This window comes from Colobus angolensis, unplaced genomic scaffold, assembly GCF_000951035.1.
Source record: "Colobus angolensis palliatus isolate OR3802 unplaced genomic scaffold, Cang.pa_1.0 Scaffold15, whole genome shotgun sequence".
Classification (NCBI taxonomy): Eukaryota; Metazoa; Chordata; class Mammalia; order Primates; family Cercopithecidae; genus Colobus; species Colobus angolensis.
The window spans coordinates 4,839,719-4,863,449 of record NW_012114599.1 but is presented as its reverse complement, the minus strand read 5'-3'; the positions used below and the strand labels follow the sequence as shown (position 1 = coordinate 4,863,449).

Sequence of the window (23,731 nt, the reverse complement as noted above, 5' to 3'; positions counted from 1 at the left end):
ATTTTGACCATAATGGCCTCCTTTATATTTGATATTTTCTGAGACAGGATCTTACTCTGTCACTTAGGCTGGAATGCAATGGAACAATCACAGCTCACTGCAGCTTCAACCTCCTGGGCTCAAGCAATCCTCCCACATCAGCTTCCCAAGAAGCAGGGACTACAAGCATATGCCACCATGCCTGGCTAATATTTTTGGTTTTTGTAGAGATGTCTCACTATATTGCCCAGGTTGGTCTCTAACTTCTGGGCTCAAGTGATCCTCCCAGCTTGGCCCCCCAAAGTGTTGGGATTACAAGTTTGAGCCACTGTGCCTAGCCCTACACTTTTGTTTTTTTGAGATGGAGTCTCACTCTGTTGCCCAGGCTGGAGTGCAGTGGCAAGGTCTTGACTCACTGCAACCTTCGCCTCCTGGGTTCAATGGATTCTCCTGCCTCAGCCTCCTGAGTAGCTGAGATAGGCACCTGCCACCACGCCCAGCTAATTTTTTCTATTTTTAGTAGAGACAGGGTTTCACTATGTTGGCCAGGCTGGTCTCGATCTCCTGACCTTGTGATCCACCTGCCTCGGCCTCCCAAAGCATTAGGATTACAGGCATGAGCTACTGCACCTGGCCAGTCCTACACTTCTTGAATTTTATAATTTCTCCCCAAATTCAGGGCCTCTGTACAAAACAGAATCCCCTGTCTCCTTTCTAGTTTACTCTTAACCATCCTAGTGGCTTTACCTGAGACATAACTTCCTTGGAGAAAACTTCCCTGATCTCTCTAGACTAGGTAAAATCCCTTTATGCTCCCACTGTACTCAGTATGTCCTCCTTTGCAGCAGTCAGTACGTTATTAATGACTTTTATAAACATGTCATCTTTCCTGCTAGCTGTAAGCTCCATGAGGGCAGGGAGTATTAAGGTTAAAAAAAAATTCACATACCCCTAAAGTCATTTGGGTATTAACTATGGTCTAAGAAATCCACGTTAGGAAACCGTGCTAATGTAACTCCAACAATTGCATGGCATCTGGCAAACAGTATGCTTTCAGTAAATGGGAGCTGAAAGTGAAGATTACAAGACCTACCTTGCTTTTGGCTTCTAGGCGTAAAACACGACTAGTCTTTGTGATTGGGTCTTCATGCCCAGTTTCCTCAAACAGTTTGCCTTCTGCAAACTTGTACGTGTAATATTTTGGGGGACGTATTGGAGAGCAGAGTTGAAAGGGGCAGTTCTTTGGGTCAGAATTTGTATCCATTATGAATCCACAGGCCCAAGGAGGGAGCTAAAGAAATAAAACAGCTATTTTTATTCTTTATTTAGGCCACCAAGTATCATTAATTAAATTTCTAAGTCTTCTCCAAACAAGATGATGTAGATACATAGTTTACTTTTTGTTACCACACGATGCCTCATTCAAGGATTACTTTATCAGAACAAAGTATATTTCAAATAAAAAACAAAATTGTACATTAATGACCAATAAAATAAGACAAACTGTAGGAAAATGATGTATGATTCTAGCTTTACATGAAATTGGCTTTAACATAAAAGTTTATTTTGGGGTATAAGCTTGGATAATAAAATAGTAAAATGGAAGAATAAGAGCAAATCAAATAGTAATTCCAGAACCTACCGACACTGCCAAGATCTCCATTCTCAAAGAACGTGAAATCCCTCACGTGAGTGTGTTTTTCATAATTTACTCACCAGTCCTTACCCTGCTGCCTGGATAGCCACAGTGATGACAGTTATTATTTCAGGGCTATAAACGGGCTCAGCAGCATTAAGGCATTTGTAATTTGTTCCTAACTTTTAGCTCCTAGGCTAACCATTGTGCAGAACAAAACCTTTTCTGGCACATCTACTCTGAGAGACTCACAGCTATTATACTCAAAGTTCTTAACTTTAAGAAAAAAGGAAAGGAATCAAAATTTATTCTCTTAGAGCAGCAGGGTCCAGCTTCACGCCTTCCACTAACATCCCTCTTACACCTTTTAAAGAACTCTGGTAAGCAGGTTGACAGAGTGTTAGAAATGGTACCGAGAGGCAGAATATTAAAAGAAAATTGCCTTTCTTTTCCTGAGTAATTGTAGAAAGAGCAAATTCCTTAGAAAATCAGAGGCACAGAAACATCATTGGTGGGCACTATTGAAAAAGGGCAGCCGGGGGATTTGTGCATAAAGAGGATACCATTCCACATGCAGCAACTACAGCCAGAGTTTACGTTCTCTGAGCAAATTTCTTCTTCTTAATAAAAAAACATCTATTTTCATGAAACACATTAGTGGCAATCTCTAAAAGTTCCTAATGTATGCTTCTCACATTGTTTTAAAGGATAACTTGTCTATTTAAATTTAAGCCATAACTGGAGAGTAAAATGTAAACAAAAATTGAGAAATCTGGTAGCAGTTATAAGCAAGCAAACTGAGACTTGAGAGGGGAAAAAAAGCAGCACTGCTACAAACCTCATAACCAGGCCTCAGAGTGAGGGTACAAGGTTCCTTAGCCCATGGAAGCTCAAGTTTTTCTGCCCTTTGGTGAGACTTCAGGACAGTCTCTATGTGACCCATGTAGTAAGCTGTCTTAGCTTTAGACCAAGTGGTTCCAGTAAATCAAAAAGTATTTTTGGTGTTTTTCTAAAACTAATGGGACCAACGTTAATGTTTTAATCATAATAAAAACTGTTTCAAGGCTATGGACTTTTAAAAGTTCATCCAGCTAATGCAGATATAAGTATTAACTAACTCAAGGATATTTTAAGTTAGTTTCCTATTGAGATAAGCCTGTAGTGTATCTGTGTATATTAATGGACAGCACCAGAGAGTATGTAGGCCAGGAGACAGGGAGACATTCCTTAGATACCTGACAGAAACAGGTTCAGGTTTAGCACTCTAACAGCAAACTACAGTTATTTCATCAAAAGAATGATTAAGACATACATGCCCAAAGAAAATCGGCCTGAGTATGCAGACTGCTCCTCTAAATAAAACTGATGTTAGCATACAGCAAAAAACGTCCCAACTGGCCTCAATTAAATATCATAACTTCTTTTTGTGACCAAAAAAAAAAAAAAAAACTTCCAGAAAATACTGATGTCATGATGACCAAGGATAAGAGGCGAGTATGTGAAGGGTTTTACATTTCTATTGCTAAGACAGAATTTATTTATTTATTTAGAGACGGAGTCTTGCTCTTGCACCCAGGCTGGAATGCAGTGGCTTGATCTTGGCTCACTGCAGCCTCCACTTTCCGGGTTCAAGCAACTCTCTTGCCTTAGCCTCCAGAATAGCTGGGACTATAGGCTCCTGCCACCATGCCTGGCTAGTTTTTGTATTTTTAGTATTTTTGTATTTTATATTTTTTGTATTTTTAGTAGAGACAAGGTTTTGCCATGTTGGCCAGGGTGGTCCTGAACTCCTAACCTCAGGTGATCCGCCTGCCTTGGTCTCCCGAAGTGCTGGGATTACAGGCTGAGATTAAATTTAAAAAGATCTTTTAGTCAAGTGCCCACTAGGCAGAGATATTACATATAGAAATATTTTATAATGCACTCACACTTTGGTTAAATATTTTGTCTTTTGTGTATGGCACTATCTGTGGATATTAATATTATCCAGGTTCATAAAAATGGTCTGATCTGTAAAATTCTCTTTATTATATACCAGGTACTAACCAGAAAGATCAAGTAGTATTTAATTCCACTTGATGATGACTAGAACATTATACAAGTCATAATAGGTACTATCATTTGGGAAGGGTCAGAAAATGAAGAGATAGAAGATACAGAATAAATTAAAGGCATAATGTTTGTTCTAATGGAATTTAAAACCATGGAAACTGGGGCATATCTTTAAAATAAGAATACTTAAAAAAAATATAAAAGGTCATTATTTACTTAGAAGTCAAATGATATAGCAGAGTAAACTCTACATGACATTTCTAACTTTCCTGACACAGAATTTTGTTGTAACAAGTGCATTGCTAGAAATTATATATCCTCTCCCATTCCTATTCATACAGATTGAAATAAGAATAGATGCTCCACCAGTTTCCCAATTGAAAATGTCTAAATTTAGCACCAGTTAACATGTAAATGGTTAGCCATAGGCAGAAGATAGAAAACTGGATCCCTTCCTTACACCATATATAAAAATCAACTTAAGATGAATTGAAGACTTAAATGTAAAACCTAAGACTATAAAAACCCTTGAAGAAAACCTAGGAAATATAATTCTAGACAAGGGCAAAGATTTTATGACAAAGACGCCAAAACAATTGCAACAAACCCAAAAATCGGCAAATGGAAACTAAAGAGCTCCTGCACAGCAAAATAAACTATCAACAGAGTAAACAGACAACCCACAGAATGGGAGGAAATATTCACAAACTATGCATCTGACAAAGGTCTAGTATCCAGAATTTATAAGGAACTTAAATTAACAAGCAAAACAGACAGACAAAAACAGAAAAAAAACCCACCACCATAAAAAAGTGGGCAAAGGACATGAACAGACATTTTTAAAAGAAGACATACATGCAGCCAACAAGCATACGAAAACAGTGCTCAACATCACTAATCATTAGAGGAATGCAAATCAAAACCACAATGAGATACCATCTCACATCAGCTAGCATGACTGTAGTTACAAAGTCAAAATATAACATGCTGGTGAGGCTGTAGAAAAAAGGAAAAGCTTATACACTGCTAGTGGAAATATAAGTTCAGCCACTGTGGAAAGCAGTTTGAGAATTTCTCAAAGAATGTAAAACAGAACTATGATTTGACTCAGCAGTCCCATTATTGGGTATATAACCAAAGGAATACAAATCGCTCTACCATAAAGACACATGCACACATTATGTTCATCACAATAGCAAAGACATGGAATCAACCTAAATGTCCATCAGTGATAGACTGGATACAGAAAATGTGGTACAGATACACCACAGAATACTACGCAGCTGTAAAAAAGAAAGAGATAATGTTCTTTGCAGCAACATGGATGAAGCTGGAGGCCATTATCCTAAGCAAGCCAACAGAGGAACAGAAAATCAAACACCACATGTTCTCACTTAAAAGTGGGAGCTGGCTGGGCGCGGTGGCTCAAGCCTGTAATCCCAGCACTTTGGGAGGCCGAGACGGGCGGATCACGAGGTCAGGAGATCGAGACCATACTGGCTAACACAGTGAAACGCCGTCTCTACTAAAAAAAAAAAAAACACAAAAAACTAGCCGGGCGAGGTGGCGGGCGCCTGTAGTCCCAGCTACTCGGGAGGCTGAGGCAGGAGAATGGCTAAACCCGGGAGGCGGAGCTTGCAGTGAGCTGAGATCCGGCCACTGCACTCCAGCCTGGGCGACAGAGCGAGACTCCGTCTCAAAGGGAGCTAAACATTTGAGTCCATATAGACATAAGGAAGAGAGTAACAGACACTGGGGCCTACCTGAGGGTTAAAGGAGGGTGAGGACTGAAAAACTACCTATTGTGTACTATGCTTATTACCTGAGTGACAAAACAATAGGTATATTAAACCCTGTGACACATAATTTATCTATTAAACCAACCTGCACATGTACCCCTGAAAGTAAAATAAAAGTTAAAAAAAAAGAAATACTATCTAAAATAATAATATTAAAATTTCAAAAATTAGCAAGTGAAAAGAAATACTTTGCACTCCAGCAGATGAAGACAATAAGGAAATACCTCAAGTCAATCACCATTTTGGTTTTAGGACACTTACATAGTGTCCTAAGAGACTGGACATTACATTTGATCTTCTGATTTTAGGGAGTAGCTGGAGAATTTCAGTTGTTTCAGGTCCTTATTTCTTATTTATACCAATAAAACAATCTCAAAACTCCTGCCGCTTACTTCTTTTTGGTTCAGTGTATCCTAATATGGCTGTCACTCCTCAAACCATTCCCTTGCTCAAAAACTTCAAATGTTACCTTTCATAATTTATTAAAAAATTCCTCAAATTGACACTCACAAAAAGTCAAATCATGGCTTCATCCCCCAGAAATATATAGCGCTTTAATAAAACAGAACAATTAACAGTTCCCCAAACATTTTCTGAATGTCAGAGCATAGAGCTTCATTTGATGGCTTTCTCATCTTGGAATACCATCCCCTCTCCACCTGTCAAAATCCTCTCTCTCCTCTTTGGTTTATTTCACATTCAACCAACTTTACCAAAAGCTTGCCTGGACCTTCTTTCTCTAGTTTGGGCCCCACAGCACATTTTATGTTTTTGATGTTACTTATTTAAATCCATGATATACTTAACCTTTGTGTACTAGTCTAATCTTATGATTAACTATATCCTCCTTAAGGCTAGGATATTCTACTTTAACAGCTTTCGATTCTATAATGCCCGATACAGTATTGTGCACATAAAAGTTCAATAAAAAGCCACTGAATTGATTGAAATTGCATTTTGACAGGAGTTTTAACAATACTGGAGTTAGGGACATATAAGTGGTCTATGCTGTTTGCTCATCAACTGGCTCAATAACTCTTTTCATATCAAACAAAATGGAAGCCATCCTCTTTCCTTCAGTGCCTACTACCTTAACTCACATGTTAATGCTGCTTTAAAACTGGGCAATAAGGTTGTCATTCACCAATTTTAGGAAGTTCACTTGTGAAGGCAGGTTATCTTTCCTGGTAGCCACAAGTAGTATCAACTAGTCAGCTTGCCAAGCAGTCTTGCCACTATTACCCTTCTGTGCTGCTGTGGAGATCACTGCTACTCCTACATTGAAAGAAACCAAAGTTTGCTCGCTGCATTCCCCGTGGATAAGAAAACTGGCAGAGAGAAGATGATGCAGACACAAGCATGTAGTGACTAAAACACAGTGGGTACCACTATTGTCCCTGTTGGGGATGTGGGACGGGGGAGCAGCAGTCAGTGTTTAGGCACTAGTTACAAAGTTTGGCCTGAGTTATTGCTATACCTAAAGTTGTAGAGATATATGAAGTATAGAGAAATATAGAAAGAGAAATATTAGCACTTAACTCTACTTCTGAAGTCCATGCCATAAGACACTGTTTTAAGTAAAACTGCATAAAAAGCAAGATCCTCTAAGTAATTCTAAGATAACCCTCCTAAACTCAACAGTGAGTTTGCTAAATTCCATTTAAATTAAATTCTTTTTAAGAAAAAGAACACTGCTGCCACTATTCAAAATGTGATGTTCTGTTAAACTAAACTGCATATATATTTTGATTAATAGTATTAACTTCTGAAAATTAAACATACCTTTAGAGACCGAACTGAATCATCAGCCAGACCAATCACATTAACATAAAGGAGATTGCTGTGCTTCAGAAATAGAACACAGTGATCCTTAAACATGTCCAAGTCTATCACTTTTGTATTTCTCTTCATCGTAAAAAATAAATCCCAATTCATAATTGCAGGGGTATCAGCTGCTGTTCTCATTAGCTACATGGAACAAAGTTAGAAGACATATAGGTAAGAAAACATGAAGGCTACAGCATCCAGAGATGAAATCACTGAGAACTAGACCATACTAGTCCTCACTATTTTATGAAGAGCTGAAGGAACTAACTCTACATCAGGGATAAAGTGTGACCATCACCATATGAATGAGTCCTGACTAGCCTGCTGGGTGGTGAGACAGTATGACCCAGTGCTTAGCCAACCACTGGACATTTGAGTGAGGGCATTGACAGCTAGCTAACTGACTACAGATACATCAGTGAGCTTAGCTGATACCAGCAGAAGAACTGCCTAGCTGAGATCAATCCAAATTGCCAACTCATAAAATCACGAGTTTATAAGTTTGCTCTTTTAAGCTAGCTACTAAGTTTGATTTTGATAACATAAACTCAGGACAGAATATGTTTTATTTACTAACTTTTTAGGCACAATGAAAATATGTAGAAGCATTAGCTCTAAGGGAAAAGAAATGGGATTGGTTATACATAGGAAGGTGGCATCAATTTATAAAACAATGAGCTCTGGGAGCAAGAAATGTTGTTGATCAAAGTGTGACACTTCTTAACAGCCCAAATGGGAACAAGGAGCATCTAGGATTACCTTAAATTCTGTAGGCTCTCCAACATTAGTGAGAATGTATAATTCATCATCTCTGTGTTCAACATAGTAAAGGACCCCATGTATTCGCTTCTGAATAAGCACTGGTGGGTCCCAAGGGCTCAGGCCATCTATCAACCACACTTCAGAAGTAGTCTTGTTCATAATATTTATGGTGAGGAAACGACTATCTTTTGTAAGATAAAGGAAAACAAAGTAGCTAGACAGACAGAGAGAGAGAAACATGAGATCACAGTTTATTTCAGATGCATGCTACCTTGTTAAGGACAGTATCTCAGAGGTGGTCGGTATACATGTTGATTTACAATGCAGATAGGAAATAAAAATAATTCCTTAGTGAATATCACTTGTAACTTTAACAGTTAGCTATTATTTTTCTCATTTTCTCCTAAAGGGCATTCAAAATCATTTACTTCTAACATTTTATCATAAATGTTTTTCAAAAATACAGAAAAGTTGAAAAAAACATCTCGATTCCATCATTGTTAACACTTTGCTATATTTATCACATATCTATGCATCTATTAATCCATCTTTATTTGGATGCATTTCAAGGTAAACTACAGACATCATATCTCAATCACATGAGTAGATAATACAGCTTTTTGCTGAGGAGAGGAGATAAAATTTCTATAGGAGACACAAATAGGGAATAAAAGAGACATGGAGTTATTTTTATTTTCTTCTTTCTCTGTATGCATCTTGGGTTATTTTTCCTTTCTCCCAGTTTTCACAATAAAATAGAATAGGAAGAAAACCCTTCACAATCTTACTAACGTAACACATTTAAAACATTAACATAGCTATTTTACTTTTTATATTTTTCCTTCTAAGGTATATTTATATTTCATGCATGTCTTTAAATAGATGTAATTATAATATGGATACAATTTTTGATTCTGTATTTCTTATTTCATATAATATCCATTTTCTTGCTACATGAGTTGAAAGTCTTTGTGATTATTATTTTTAATGGCTACCTAATATTATAACAGGTTTAATGGCTACCTAATATTATATATGATAATTCTTAAAAATTTAGATTTTAATGTTTCATTATAATAAACAACATAACAAGGAACATATTCATGAAGATATTTTCCCCTTCCATGATCTTCACAATTATTTTCCCAGGATAAATTTTTAAAAATGGAAATACTAATTTAATAATTAAGTGTATTTTTATGACTTGATGAATATAATCAAATAATATCCTAGAAGCACTATACTAACGTACTGGGTGGCTTTAAATGTTATATTTATAGTTTTCCTTATTATAAAAGTAATTTATACTGAAACTACTGAAAAATATAAAGAATCCCAGTGCCCCCAAATAACAGCTGCTTATAGTTTGGTAAAATTTCTTCTGGATTGGATCACATTACCATGTTTATTTGTCAGTCGTATTTCTTTTGTGAAATGTATCTGTTTTAAACTTGGAATGTAGCTTAAATTATTAGTATGTAAATAGTTCTTTATAAATTAAGAATATTGGCTGGGTGTGGTGGCTCACACCTGTAATCCCAGCACTTTGGGAGGCCAAAGCAGGCAGATCACCTGAGATCAGGAGTTCAAGACCACTCTGGCCAACATGGTGAAACCCCATCTCCACAAAAAATACGAAAGTTAGCCAGGTATGGTGGCAGGTGCCTGTAATCCCAGCTACCTGGGAGGCTGAGGCAGGAGAATCGCTTGAACCTGGGAGGCAGAGGTTGCAGTGAGCTGAGATCGCAACACTGCACTCCAGTCTGGGCAACAGAACGAGACTCCATTTCAAAAAAAAAAAATTAAGAATATAAACTTGTCTTTTTGTTGAAAACACTTTCTTCCATTTTGTTATCTAGATTTTAACTATTTACAATAGTTTTTATAGTTTTTGACTGGAGCTTAATATTTTAGGTAATCAAGACTGCTACTACCCTTTGTAATTTCTTATACTGATTTTATGTTTCAAAAATATTCCAACCAAGCTGAGTAAAAAGCTTATATTTTCATCTCATTAAAAAAATTATTTTTCTCAATGGATTCTTTAAATCTCTTAGGAATGTATGCTGACATATGCAATGATGAAAATTATTTTTTTCCAAATAATATTTCCCATTGCATTATAAAATAACACCCATTCATTTTTCATTAGTTTGTGATGCCTTTGATCCTATAAATTTTCATATATACTAAGATCTGTTTTAGAGTTATTTATTCTAGGCTCTATTATTTGTCTATCAATTTTTATTATTTTTACTGTTATTGCTTTATATGCTTTAATATATAATTGTAGGGCAAGCCCCCTACCCTACTTTGCTCTTTATTTTCAACACTTTCTTTGCTGTTTTTATATATTTTTGTTTATATATATTTGATCACTACATGATCAAATAGTTGGTAGATATGTGGTTACAGGAAGTGAGAACACAAGCGGCTCTAGGGTAAACTGTGTCTAAAAGAATATAAGAAATGTAAAGAACTAGATGTTAATCTTTTTTTCCAATTATTTATATTGATACTTATTTTTAAATTTAAAATGTATTTTCTCTATGATTATAAAAATAATAATGCTTATCACAAAAAGAAAAGTAGAAAAAAAACCATTGTTAGTGCTTTGGGTATATTTCCTTTCAATCTTCTAAAAAATGCATCTTTTTTCCTTGATACCCAATTGAAACCATAACATATATTCAATTTTTTCACCTAGCACAATAATACATTTTTGATTTTTAATTTATAATTTAGTAACAACACATACTTTAAATTCTTCTATATATTTCTAAGAATTTAATGGTTAAAAGGTACTCAACAATCATCAGGAACAAGGGTAAAGTTTTAGTGTGAAAGAGAGATGCCTATCTAAGTATATCATTTATTTAAGCAATAGACATTGACTAAATAGCACTATACAAACCTGGTACCCTTATCAATTAACATGCTTATCAATTAACATGCAAAGGTGAAACAGACTCAGTCTGTTCACAATCTAGCAGTTCTAGGTCGTCATGAATTTACATGAATGAACTATGTTGTAATTCACAAAATCAATTTCAGTTTTTAATAAAATGGTGGTGACATATTTGTATTTACTCTGATTTTGAATATTACCAGACTCCAATTTTGAATACGAACAACTAATAAAAGAATGATCGTTTTAGCCTTATTATTCCTGGTTCCAACCAAAATAAACATTTTAAGTCAACCAAGGTCAGTACTTTAAATAACTGGGGAAATGTTCTGGAGAAAAAGATTTAATTATGTTACTCTAGTACCTTGGGTCTTTTTCTGTGTAAAAACGTTCATTACGTTTGTTATCACCAAAAGTGGCTCGATATACGTCATGACAGCGAAGGTTCCTCTGGAAGGTGTAGAATAAAACATCTTCATCTTCCTCATCCTTTACCCATTCTGAAAGAAAATAATGAGATAATTATACAGAATCACCTACATACCATTAAAAAAAAAAAAAGGCATAGCACATTCTAATTATGAATGCCAATAAGAACATATACAAGTTTATCCCTGGAAATCTAAATATTTGACTGTATCTAATCTGTGCTGTATATAAGCCAGAGAGCTTTCCTGAGAATAAACCACTACTACACCATTCCAAGGTTTCAAGTAGTTATCAGTCTCAGGGTACTCAAGTTTCTAAATAAGAGCTAAATGCTCAATATTTAGCAAATACATTGGTAAAGTCACATTTGCTTTTAGGAGGTGAATTCTGTTTCAGTCTACAACTTGAAACTGTAAATTTGAAGAAATACTGCATCTTTCTCTCATGTGTAAACCACCTTCTCTGTCTGCTTTCAAGCCACAGGATATCTCCAACTACCAAACACAATTTTATGCTGATTCTTGATCCTACCAGAAGCTGTCAACAGAAGTCTGCACACAATTACATCATGACTGCCACCTGGCTGACAGTGATTGTAAATCATCATTGTATAATATGCACCGTGATTTCACAAGTTAAAATGTACAAAATATGTCTTAGAATTCAATAGTTAGGGTATAATTTCAATTCACTGCAATAATATTTAAACAATGGAGAAAATGATGGCGGAATATGAAAAGAGAGGACAAAATGTAACATATGTACCACTTGATGCTAAATTTAAAGTTAGTTCTATTACCAAAAATGTCACAGCTTCCATTGATAAATAGGTTAGTTTAACACATACCAAGTTCTTTGGGCAGTGACTTTGGGCAATTTGCTGTAACAGTTCTATAAGATAACATGAAATTGAAAAAATATATTCAAACTTAAAGTTGAATAAAATATTAAGATGCAACTTATGTGTAAAAATTTATTCTAGATAATAATTTGGCAAAGAATTACTGATAAATCAAAATGTATTGTACGACATGGACTCTAATTATAACTCTTTCAAAAACACGAGTATTTCAAAATTACCCATCTAGATATATAGTTAAATAAGGCAAGGTTTCCTGAATAAGAGGTACATAGGAAGATGTATAGTGCACAGGGATATGTGGATCAGGCATTCACCTTCTCCCTCACTCACATGGGCCAAAAAAAAAAATGTTTCAAAAGTGTTACTGTTGCCTTTCAACACAGAGGACTATTTTGGTTGGTGGCTTACCAAAACTGGACACATTTGGGAAAGAAGCTTCCATTACAGGCTGATCGCTGAGCTTTATAATTACACAGGTAGATGCTTCAGAATCCTCAGTTCTTATCTTGGCAGCCACGTATTTTTCATCTGGAGCAACTCTGATACAATCAATGAAGGGCTGGTCTAACTTAAGTTCCTCCAAATTGAATAAAACTTCATAATTATCATTGTCTGCTGCATAAAGAAAATATGAAAGTGATACTTTCACAGGATGTACTTTAAAAAATTAAAACTGTATTTTAATGTTTTAAATTAGAATTCCCATTCTGTAAGAGGTCATATCCTAGCTTCTTTCAACAATGGTAGCTTAACTTGTACATAAACTGACAATAAGTTATTTAATATTACCTTATGCTATTCAACATTATTCCGTGCATCAACGTGAGACATTATTTGATATTGTTATAGTCTAGTTTAGTATTTACAGACCATACAGAATCTAGAAAGTGAATATAAATGACAATTAATAATATATGTCAAGTGCCTAGCATAGTACCTAAGACACAGCAGATGCAAAAAAAATGCTAGATGCCGTCTCCATTCTCCCTGCCAAAGCTTCTGAGTCTAACTATATCCTACACAAACCCAGAGATTAAAAACTAGTCATTTAAAAAAATTCAAAAAAAATCTTTTCTCTATCTTTGAGAAATTAATAAATTTCCTATAAAAATATGAAATCTGAAAATTAGAGCATGTAAAAAGAAAAATTGTGGTGTACCTTCTTCATCTTTGGAACGAACCAAGCAACAACCTTCTTGGTAATAAACAAAACCACCATGTTTAACCTGATGATAAAAGAAACACGCAATTTACTTAAAAACAATTTAACCTTTTCATGGTCTGACTATTCAAGATGAAGATGAAATGAGGCCTCTTACAAAAAACAGACCTGTTGAAGTATATGAATGAATACATATGAAATACAAAATTGACCATTTTTACAATATAGTTGATAAGATATGGTTTTCACATGTTCATGACCACTAGCGGGGTTTTTAATAGATAAACAAGAAGCAATAAAGAAAAGGTATAACAAAATCTATTAGTTCTCACAACTGTACAAACCACTTCTGCTATATTTTAGAAACATCTGATGCCTGTACAGTGGGGGTCAATTAACAGAAATCAAGTGGCATCTTTAAGATAATCCAAAATGAAGCAGATGAGGAAACTGTGGCTCAGACTAGCCTGAAAACCCAGTCAATAACTTTCTGAGACTCTTTCCTTTAAAATATGCTGTCACCAACAACTATACACAGTCTTGATTTAACACAAACTACTTCATCTGTTGTAGGGTGACAAATACAATTTGAAATTGAGAGAATGAATATTACCAAAATTTAAAGAGTGTTCTTGTCTAATGCCTACATATTAAATGTAATTGATTGGCTGATATGATTTCAGTGGCTTACAACACATTTATTATCTGTTAGTGACATAATTTGAACCTGGAGTTCCTTATTCTTAACCTACTATTTCTATTCTACTATATATGTGATTTTCACCTATTGTGGTTCTATTTTCCAATTTTATTGAAAATTCAATTCATTTCTTTCTTTTTTTATTTTTTTGGAGACAGAGTCTTGCTCTGTCACCCAGGCTGGAGTGCAGCGGTGCAATCGCAGCTCACTGCAACCTCTGCATCCCGAGTTGAAGCGATTCTCCTGCCTCAGCCTCCCGAGTGACTAGGACTACAGGCACCCGCCACCATGCCCAGCTAAGTTTTGTATTTTTAGTAGAGATGGGGTTTCACCATGTTGGCTAGGCTAGTCTTGAACTCCTGAACTCAGGTGATCTGCCCACCTTGACCTCCCAAAGCGCTGGGATTACAGGTGTAAGCCACTGCGCGCCGGCCCTCAATTCATTTTGATTGAATATTTATGATTGTGATAACCATAAAATGGTTAAACAGATACTTGGCTTTCATGGTATTATACTACTTAAAGTGAATTCCTTTTATTAAAAAATTTAGACAAAACAATCAAGTAATTTTCAAATAATAACAAAGTATGAACTAGTTTCATTTGAACTTCTCCTTAGAATCATTAAAAAATTCTTAAATCAGGGCTGGGCATGGCGGCTCACATCTATAATCTCAGCACTTTGGGAGGCCAAGGTGGGAGGGTTCCTTGAGCCTAGGAGTTCAAGATCAGCTTGGGCAACACAGTAAGACCCTGTCTCTTAATTTTTTTTTTTTTTTAATCAGAACTGATTGTTTGCAAAAACCAGAATTAATATATTACAGTTGAAAAGTCATCTTAGTTTCAATCATTACATTTATTGAAAGATGTAAAGGATCACATTCTGTGATCACAATCTGTGAAGTCTTTGCAAGTTTTTCAGCATATTTTAAAGGCCAAAAGTAGTATAATCTTGATGTAGATTATGTCTCTAAACCACAAGGTATCTAGATCATTTGCATCTTGATTGGTAATATCAAAATTTTTTTTTAAAGACATGAGATATCTTACTTCCACACTGATGATTTCATATTCTTCTTGTGGCTGTGTTTCTAATTTTGTTCTCACTTTTTCAAATGCATCCATGTTTTCTGGAAGGGGTTTTTCGTTTTCTTGTTTAACAGGCTGAAGATCCTGGAAAAAGTTTTGTTATGATCAAAATATTTCAAACTAGGGGAAAAAAACTTTTGCTTTTTAAAGATAAGGTCTATGGTATAGACCTAATATTGTACAAAAAATAAATAAGATTAAATAGCATGCATTTCACAGATTTTAAATGTTCTTTCCTAGGCTCATCAATAAAAAGATCTCTTTTTCATTAAAAAAAGTAAACAAAGGAAATAAGATAGACATGTGATGGTTATACGATTATTTTAGATGAGTAAGTCTTTAAGCAGCAGGAATACTAAGCAGCTCAGAAAAATGTTCAGAAATACTATGGGGAAAATTTATACACAATTAAGGAGAAAATAAAATTCCATGAATTTTTGTTTTTTTTTTTTTTTTTTCGCCCAGGCTGGAGTGCAGTGGCCGGATCTCAGCTCACTGCAAGCTCCGCCTCCCGGGTTTAAGCCATTCTCCTGCCTCAGCCTCCCAAGTAGCTGGGACTACAGGCGCCCGCCACCTCGCCCGGCTAGTTTTTTGTATTTTTTAGTAGAGACGGGGTTTCACCGTGTTAGCCAGGATGATCTCGATCTGCTGACCTCGTGATCCGCCCGTCTCGGCCTCCCAAAGTGCTGGGATTACAGGCTTGAGCCACCGTGCCCGGCCTCCATGAACTTTTACATATTTAATAGGAAAGTCAGGTAAATAACAAAATATTTGGAGTTTTATAAGTACTGAAGTACCTCCTAAAGGAAGGGAAATATCAAAGAAGTGGAAGACATTATCATTACTAGTAAATGTTCACTATTATTTTATTCACAGCCAGAGTGGTAAGAAATCGTTTCCTACTTCATTAATTATAATTTTTTACTTTTTAAATTTTTAAAATTTAAATGGGTCTGAGAACCAAGGGATATAATTTTCTTTTCTTGTGGGAATAACTAACCCCCAAAACAGAAATGTTTATCAAATCAAAAAGTGAACTGGCGAGGTGCAGTGGCTCACGCCTGTAACCCTAGCACTTTGGGAGGCCAAGGAGAATGGATCACTTGAGCCCAGGAATTCAAGACCAGCCTGGGCAACATGGTGAGACTCCATCTCTATAAAAAATACAAAAGAATTTAGCCAGGTGTGATGGCACATGCCTGTAGTCCCAGCTACTTGGGAAGCTGAGGTGGGAGGGATCACCTGAGCCCGGGAGGTCGAGGCTGCGGTGAGGCGTGATCATGCCATTGCACTCCAGCATGCAGAGTGAGACCCTGTCTCAAAAAAAAAAAAAAGAGGAATTAATGCCTAATGAAACAGAGCTCCTTTTACAGTTTCTTTAAGGAAAAACAGTATGGTTACTTTATGAAAGGAAGAACCAGGAAAAATAATACAAAATTAATGAACATGAGTGGAGATACAGATGAAAGCTAAATAAGCATTCACTGTGTCTTATCAAGAGTGACTAATAAGCTAAGAGCTTTACTTGAGTTCTGGTAAGCAAATAAATATATAAATCATTACAATTTGGATAAAGCAAAACCTCAGTTTTCAAATTTAAAAACTGTTCAATAATTCAACACTCCAGTGATTTGCCTTGTTTAAGCAAAAGAATTCTGGCCAAGAATTTTTACTTCAGCTCTCTGCCAAAGATGACAATTGTACAGTGTGATTTGCACAGAAGGGGGACTTAAGTCTTTGGTAAAGACCTCCAACAGCTGAAAAGTATTTATTGCATAAATATGTCCAAGATACTTTACCAACATTGTAGAGAATGTAAGCTATAAATATAGTTTATATTACAAAGAGTGTACAATCTAAAATTAAACACAAGAATATAACAGAAAAATCACCAAAATAAATTAAATGGAAAATAATCATTTTCACAAAGGTTTTCCTTTTAGATTTTTTTTGGATACATTATTATTTGAATTTGATTAAAATTAGCAATAATGGTTGTTATGATAGTCTCAACTTACAATTTAGCCTCTACTTACAATCATATAATATTCTGGATTTTTTTTAAGAGACAGGGTCTCACTATGTTGCCCAGGCTGGACTCAAACTTCTGGGTTCAAGCAATCTTCCTGCCTCAGCCTCCCAAGTAGATGGGACTATAGGTGTGTGCCACCTCATTCCATACAGTTAATTTTTTGAGTAATTATTCGAAGATCAAATACTGGAGGCTTATATTTTTATTTTTCATTCATTTTTTAAAGCATTTTTACAAAATCTATGGTTGATCTTTAAAGTGGTGAAGTGGTGAGACATGATATCTATATCAATAATCCCCTCATATCACCGTAAGTCAGAAGATAACTAGAAATCTATCCTGAAACTGTAAAATAGCAATAGGAGCTGCCTTTGCATTTCTAGATTCCGGATTGTCTGTTCTGTAATCTCCATTAAAACTTTTGAAGTAGAGTCAGGATTATCTCTCTACTACCCTGTAGCTTTTAAGCACATTCTAGGTCATGGAGCTGGGTTCTGTCACTTTTAAATACTCATTCTTACTGACAGCAATAGCCAACACAGAGCCAAAAGCAACAGAGCGGGCTCCAAAACCCATCTTCTTAACTTTACATTCCTGATTAACATTTTTTCTGTCATAAATCCAAATAAACTGAGCTTATCTGAACCAAAATAACTCTGACAGCAATAGGATTTTTGACTGCCTTAATGAAATTCAAGCAGAACTCAACAGCGTTCTAAGTAACTCTTCCAAAGGAATTACTTCCATGGAAACTGGTATTTTATATAGTATTCATTAAGTACTTCAGGTTACTTTTGGTTTTTGTTCTGTCCCAAGGACACCTGCTAAGTGTTTTAAGCTTTCATTTCAATTTCAGCTAGCAATATCATTAGGGTACACAGCTAAAGCCATCCATTTTAGCCAGGTATCTTAACACTTGTTGTTTCAAAGGCATGTACTACCCACCCCTCAATGGAGCTGAGGTAAGGATGGCTTTACCTTCAGATTTTAAGAAGGTTACTGGTACACTATCACTCCATTACTGGTAAAAAGAAGCACTCCTTCCCACTTCCCAAGTGGCCCACCACTAAATCATGTTAACAATGAAAGCTGTTATAAAAGAGGAGAATGTTATGTGTTAACTTTATCTTGGCAAAGACGCTGAACTCTAAAGATAAAAAAAATGGTGAAGTAGAAAGACAATGGACAGCCCTTCAGTCCAGACTAAGTAGCCATTAGTAAATGGCTAATTCTAAGGCTAGGGCAGGGAGAAAATACATGGTAGGTTTGGGAAATCTTATGCTAGAAAATAAGGTGTGCTCAAAGTTTAATGGAGACAGGTCAAAAGAATGTAAGTGTCAACTGAAGGGGTTTCTACCGGCCACATTTTGGACAATTTGAGCATCAAAAAGAATAATAAACAAATAATACATTGAAAAAACAGAAATCCACAGCAATTGAAAAACAGAATGCAATATGAAGCATTTCAATTTAGGAAAACAGAAAAAGTAAATCTTAAGGAAGTAGAAGAAAGGAAAGAAAGTCAATTTTTGAAATTAAATTGGTAACAAAGAAACTAAAGAGAATCAAATTAAAAGTTGGTTCTTTTAGAAACCTATTAAAAACAATGCAAAACTGATAATCACTAACTCTTAAAGAAATTAAATGGTAATTAAGTGTCCCCTTCTTGAAAGAGACACCAAGCCCAGATGCAGAAAGGTAGCTTTCTTGGATCTTCAAGAAACAGCTAATCTTTTCATATGTCAACTATTTAAGAAAATAGTAAAAGAAGTAAAACTACTCATTTTATTAGGCTAATATAACCCTGACATCAAAATTAGACAATGATGACATGAGACAATTAAAACATCAATCTTATTCTAAAACAAAATGTGATAAAATCAATTAATTTTAAAAAGCACAAAATAAAAACAGTAATACTTATTTTTTTTTTTTTTTTTTTTTTAGTAATACTTATTAAACTTTATATGACCAAGAAGGATTTTTTTCCTAAGAATGAAAGGATGGTCCAACATCAGAAAAAAATCTATCAATGTAATCTAACACAAATAAAGGAGGTAAATCTTAGAGCCATTTTCAATAAATGCAGGGAAAAAATAAAAAATAATCACCATGCTTTAAAAAAATGATAAAACCTTAAATTAGGAATTGAGAGGAACTTCCCTGACTTAACAGTTTCTGTCAGTTATCTTACACAGAAATATACTAAATCTGTAATAAAAATACCTGAAATTAATTCATATCAGCATACATGGTATTTAGCAACCATGAAACAGCAACGAGATTTCCAAAATTTTAATTATATTCATGTAAAATAACTGATTGTATTTGCTGTTAACTCATTTTGTTTTTTAAAAGCAACTGTTAAATGAAGGAAACTTGTTCCTTTCATCTTCTGCCTCCAATTCTTCTCCTTACTCCCTTCTCTAGAGCCCAGACTTTTGCCCTTCTTATGCCATTGACTGCTCCTGTCAAGGTCACTGAATGGCCACCACATTGCAAAGTGCAAAAGTTATTTTTCAGTCTTCATATTACCTGACCTATCAGCATCATGATGCAATTGATCACTTCCTTCTCTTAAAAAACTTTCCTTTACTTGGCTTCCAGGACACCTCATTCTCCTTGTTTTCCTCTTATTTCACTAGCCCTTCCTTCTCAGTATCTTTAGCTGGTTCCTTGTCAACTCCCTGTCAACTCCCTGGCTTTTTTTTTTTTTTTTTGAGACAGTTTTGCTCTTATTGCCCAGGCTGGAGTGCAATGGCGCAATTTCGGTTAACTGCAACCTCCACCTCCCGGGTTCAAGCGATTCTCCTGCCTCAGCCTCCCAAGTAGCTGGGATTACAGGCACTTGCCATCATGCCGGCTAATTTTTTTTTTTTGTATTTTTAGTAGAGATGGGGTTTCATCATGTTGGCCAGGCTGGTCTGAAACTCCTGACCTCAGGTGATCCACCCGCCTTGGCCTCCCGAAGTGCTGGGATTACAGGCGTGAGCCACAGGGCCCAGCATCTCCCTGGCTTTTTAACACTGGCAGGGCTCAGTTCCTGCACTAAGCGCTTCTCTTCTTTGCAGTCTGCACTAATTCCCTTGGTGATCTCATCCAGTCATGACCTTAAATACTATTTATATGCTGAGGACTCCCAAATTTATAGCTGTAGCCTGAACAACCCTGAACAAGTTGAACTTGTATATCCAACTGACTACCCAACATTTCTACTTAGATGTCTAATATGCCAAAAAATGTCCAAATCTGAACTTTAAATCTCCCCATATATCCCTTGCCCTGTTAAAAAAACAAACAAACAAACAACAACAAAAACCCTGTTCTCCAATCTTTCCAATTTACATAAACGACAAATCTGTCCTCTCTGTTACTCAGGCTTAAAGCATCAGAGTTGGCTTTGTCTTTTCCTCTTGCCACAAACAAGTGGTCTGCTAAACCCTGTCAATTCTACTTTCAACATATATCTAGAATCTGACCACTTCTCACACTTGGACTGGACTACTCGGCTAGTACTGTCATCATTTCTCCCTTGGATTACTGCAAAAGCCCAAAGTTTTCTCTGCTTCTGCACTTGCCTCCCAGTCTATTTTCAACAAAGGTGCTTGTGTGAGTCTAAAGTCAGATTACGTTACTCCACTCAAAACCCTCCAATGGTTTCCCGTCTTGCTCAAGAGGAAAAGCAAAAATTCTTACAATGGTCTACAAAGTCCTAAAGAATCTTGTCCCATTACATTGCTGATCTAATCTACCACTACACGCCAAGCCCACTTATTCCAGATAATCCATACTTGATGTTTCTTGAACATATCAAGTTTGCTCCCGTATCAGTTTCTTAGAACTTAGGCCCTATGCCCAAATATCTCCTTAAAGCTATTGCTCAAAAGTCATCTTCTAAGTTAGGTCTTTCCTAACCATTTTACAAAAATAACACCCCTCCCTATCCCCACACTGCCTATTCACATCTTCCCTTTTTTTTTTTCTTCACCACCATACCTATCGCTTCTGACATATTTTGTATTTCATTCATGTAATACTTTTTGTTTTTTTGAGAGATGAAGTCTTGCTTGTGTCACCTCAGTTGGAGTGCAGTGGCATGATCTGGGCTCATTGCAACCTCTGCCTCCTGGGCTCAAGCAATCGATCCTTGACCTCAGCCTCTCAAGTAGCTGGCTAGGACTACAGGTGCCACCATGCCCAGTTAATTTTTGCATTTTTTGTAGAGACAGGGTTTTGCCATGTTGCCCAGGCTGTTCTTGAACTCCTGGGCTCAAGCAATGAGCCCACCTCAGCCTCCCAAAGTGTATTACAGGCATGACCCATTGCACCTAACCTTGTTCATGTAATTCTTTATTCTTTCTCTCTTCCTTTCTCAAGTAGAACAGTAAACTTCACGAAGGCAGGGATTTTTGTTTATTTTGTTCAGTGTTATATCTCCAATGCCTAGAATGGTGCATGGTAGGTGTTCAACAAATATTTGCTGAGTTGAATAAAATTCAGACAGCACAAAACATAAAATGAAAAAAACAAAAGATATCATCAAGTGAAAAGAAATATTAATAGGACAAATATGGAGAAGATAGCTACAGCACATGTGAAAGACAAAGGACATGTAAAGAAAGCTTATGAATCAGTAAGAAAAGGATAAACAATTAAAAGAAGGTCAAAAGGGGTGCAGTTCCAAGATGGCTGAATAGGAACAGCTCCAGGCTACAGCTCCCAGAGTGTGGACAGAAGATGGGTGATTTCTGCATTTTCAGCTGAGGTACTGGGTTCATCTCACTGCAGTGTGTCGGACAGTGGGTGCAGGACAGTGAGTGCAGCCCACCAAGCGAGAGCCAAAGCAGGACCAGGCATCGCCTCACCTGGGAAGCTCAAGTGGTAAAGGAATTCCCTTTCCTAGCCAAGGGAAACCATGACACACAACACCTGGAAAATTGGGTCACTCCCACCCTAATATTGCGCTTTTCCAAGGGTCTCAGCAAACAGCACACCAGATTATTTCCTGTGCCTGGCTCAGAGGGTCCCATGCCCACGGGGGCCTCCCTCATTGCTAGCACAGCAGTCTGAGATCTAACAGCAAGGTGGCAGCGAGGCTGGGGGAGGGGCGCCCGCCATTGCTGAGGCTTGAGTAGGTAAACAAAGCGGCCAGGAACCTCGAACTGGGTGGAGCCCACTGCAGCTCAAGAAGGCCTGCCTGCCTCTGTAGACTCCACCTCTGGGGACAGAGCAGAGTCAAACAAAAGGCAGGAGAAACCTCTGCAGATTTAAATGTCCCTGTCTGACAGCTTTGAAGAGAGCAGTGGTTCTCCCAGCATGGAGTTTGAGATCTGAGAACAGACAGACTGCCTCCTCAATGGGGTCCCTGACCCCTGAGTAGCCTAAGTGGGAGGCACCCCCTAGTAGGGGCAGACTGACACCTCACACGGCTGGGTTCCCCTCTGAGACAAAGCTTCCAGAGGAGGGATCAGGCAGCAAAAATTGCTGTTCATCAATATTCACTCTTCCGCAGTCTCTGCTGCTGATACCCAGGCAAACAGGGTCTGGAGTGGACCTCCAGCAAACTCCAACAGACCTGCAGCTGAGGGTCCTGTTAGAAGGAAAACTAACAAACAGAAAGGACATCCACACCAAAACTCCATCTGTACATCACCATCATCAAAGCCCAAAGGTAGATAAAACCACAAAGATGGCGAAAAAACAGAGCAGAAAAGCTGAAAATTCTAAAAATCAGAGTGCCTCTCCCCCTCCAAAGGAATGCAGATCCTCGCCAGCAATGGAACAAAGCTGGACAGAGAATGACTTTGACGAGTTGAGAGAAGAAGGCTTCAGACGATCAAACTTCTCCGAGCTAAAGAAGGAAGTTCGAACCCATTGCAAAGAAGCTAAAAGCCTTCAAAAAAGATTAGATGAATGGCTAATTAGAATAACCAATGTAGAGAAGTCCTTAAATGACCTTGATAGAGCTGAAAACCATGGCACAAGAACTACGTGATAAATGCACAAACTTCAGTAACCGATTCAATCAAAGAAGGGGTATCAGTGATTGAAGATCAAATGAATGAAATGAAGCGAGAAGAGAAGTTAAGAGTAAAAAGAAACGAATAAAGCCTCTAAGAAATATGGGACTATGTGATAAGACCAAATCTATATCTGATTGGTTTACCTGAAAGTGACAGGTAGAATGGAACCAAGTTGGAAAACACTCTGCAGGATATTATCCAGGAGAACTTCCCCAACCTAGCAAGGCAGGGCACTGAACATCCAAATTCAGGAAATACAGAGAACGCCACAAAGATACTCTTCAAGAAGAGCAACTCCAAGACACGTAATTGTCAGATACACCAAAGTTGAAATGAAGGAAAAAATGTTAAGGGCAGCCAGAGAGAAAGGTCAGGTTACCCACAAAGGGAAGCCCATCAGACTAACAGCGGATCTCTCGGCAGAAACTCTACAAGCCAGAAGAGAGTGGGGGCCAATATTCAACATTCTTA

General features: G+C 36.8%; 1 protein-coding gene across 5 annotated transcripts in view; it reads right to left on the bottom strand.

The window, feature by feature from the left end:
- The window catches only part of PREPL (prolyl endopeptidase-like), a 52,785-nt gene that overhangs the window by 12,751 nt on the left and 16,303 nt on the right, over nt 1-23,731 (bottom strand). For all 5 annotated transcript variants that reach the window (XM_011935896.1, XM_011935899.1, XM_011935898.1 and 2 more), the window contains 7 exons: nt 15,167-15,289; nt 13,414-13,480; nt 12,663-12,869; nt 11,328-11,463; nt 8,053-8,269; nt 7,249-7,434; nt 1,073-1,270 (listed from right to left, as the gene is read on the bottom strand). In XM_011935896.1, the coding sequence (XP_011791286.1) occupies nt 1,073-1,270; nt 7,249-7,434; nt 8,053-8,269; nt 11,328-11,463; nt 12,663-12,869; nt 13,414-13,480; nt 15,167-15,289 (1,134 nt within the window). The remainder of the gene's footprint in view (nt 1-1,072; nt 1,271-7,248; nt 7,435-8,052; nt 8,270-11,327; nt 11,464-12,662; nt 12,870-13,413; nt 13,481-15,166; nt 15,290-23,731) is intronic.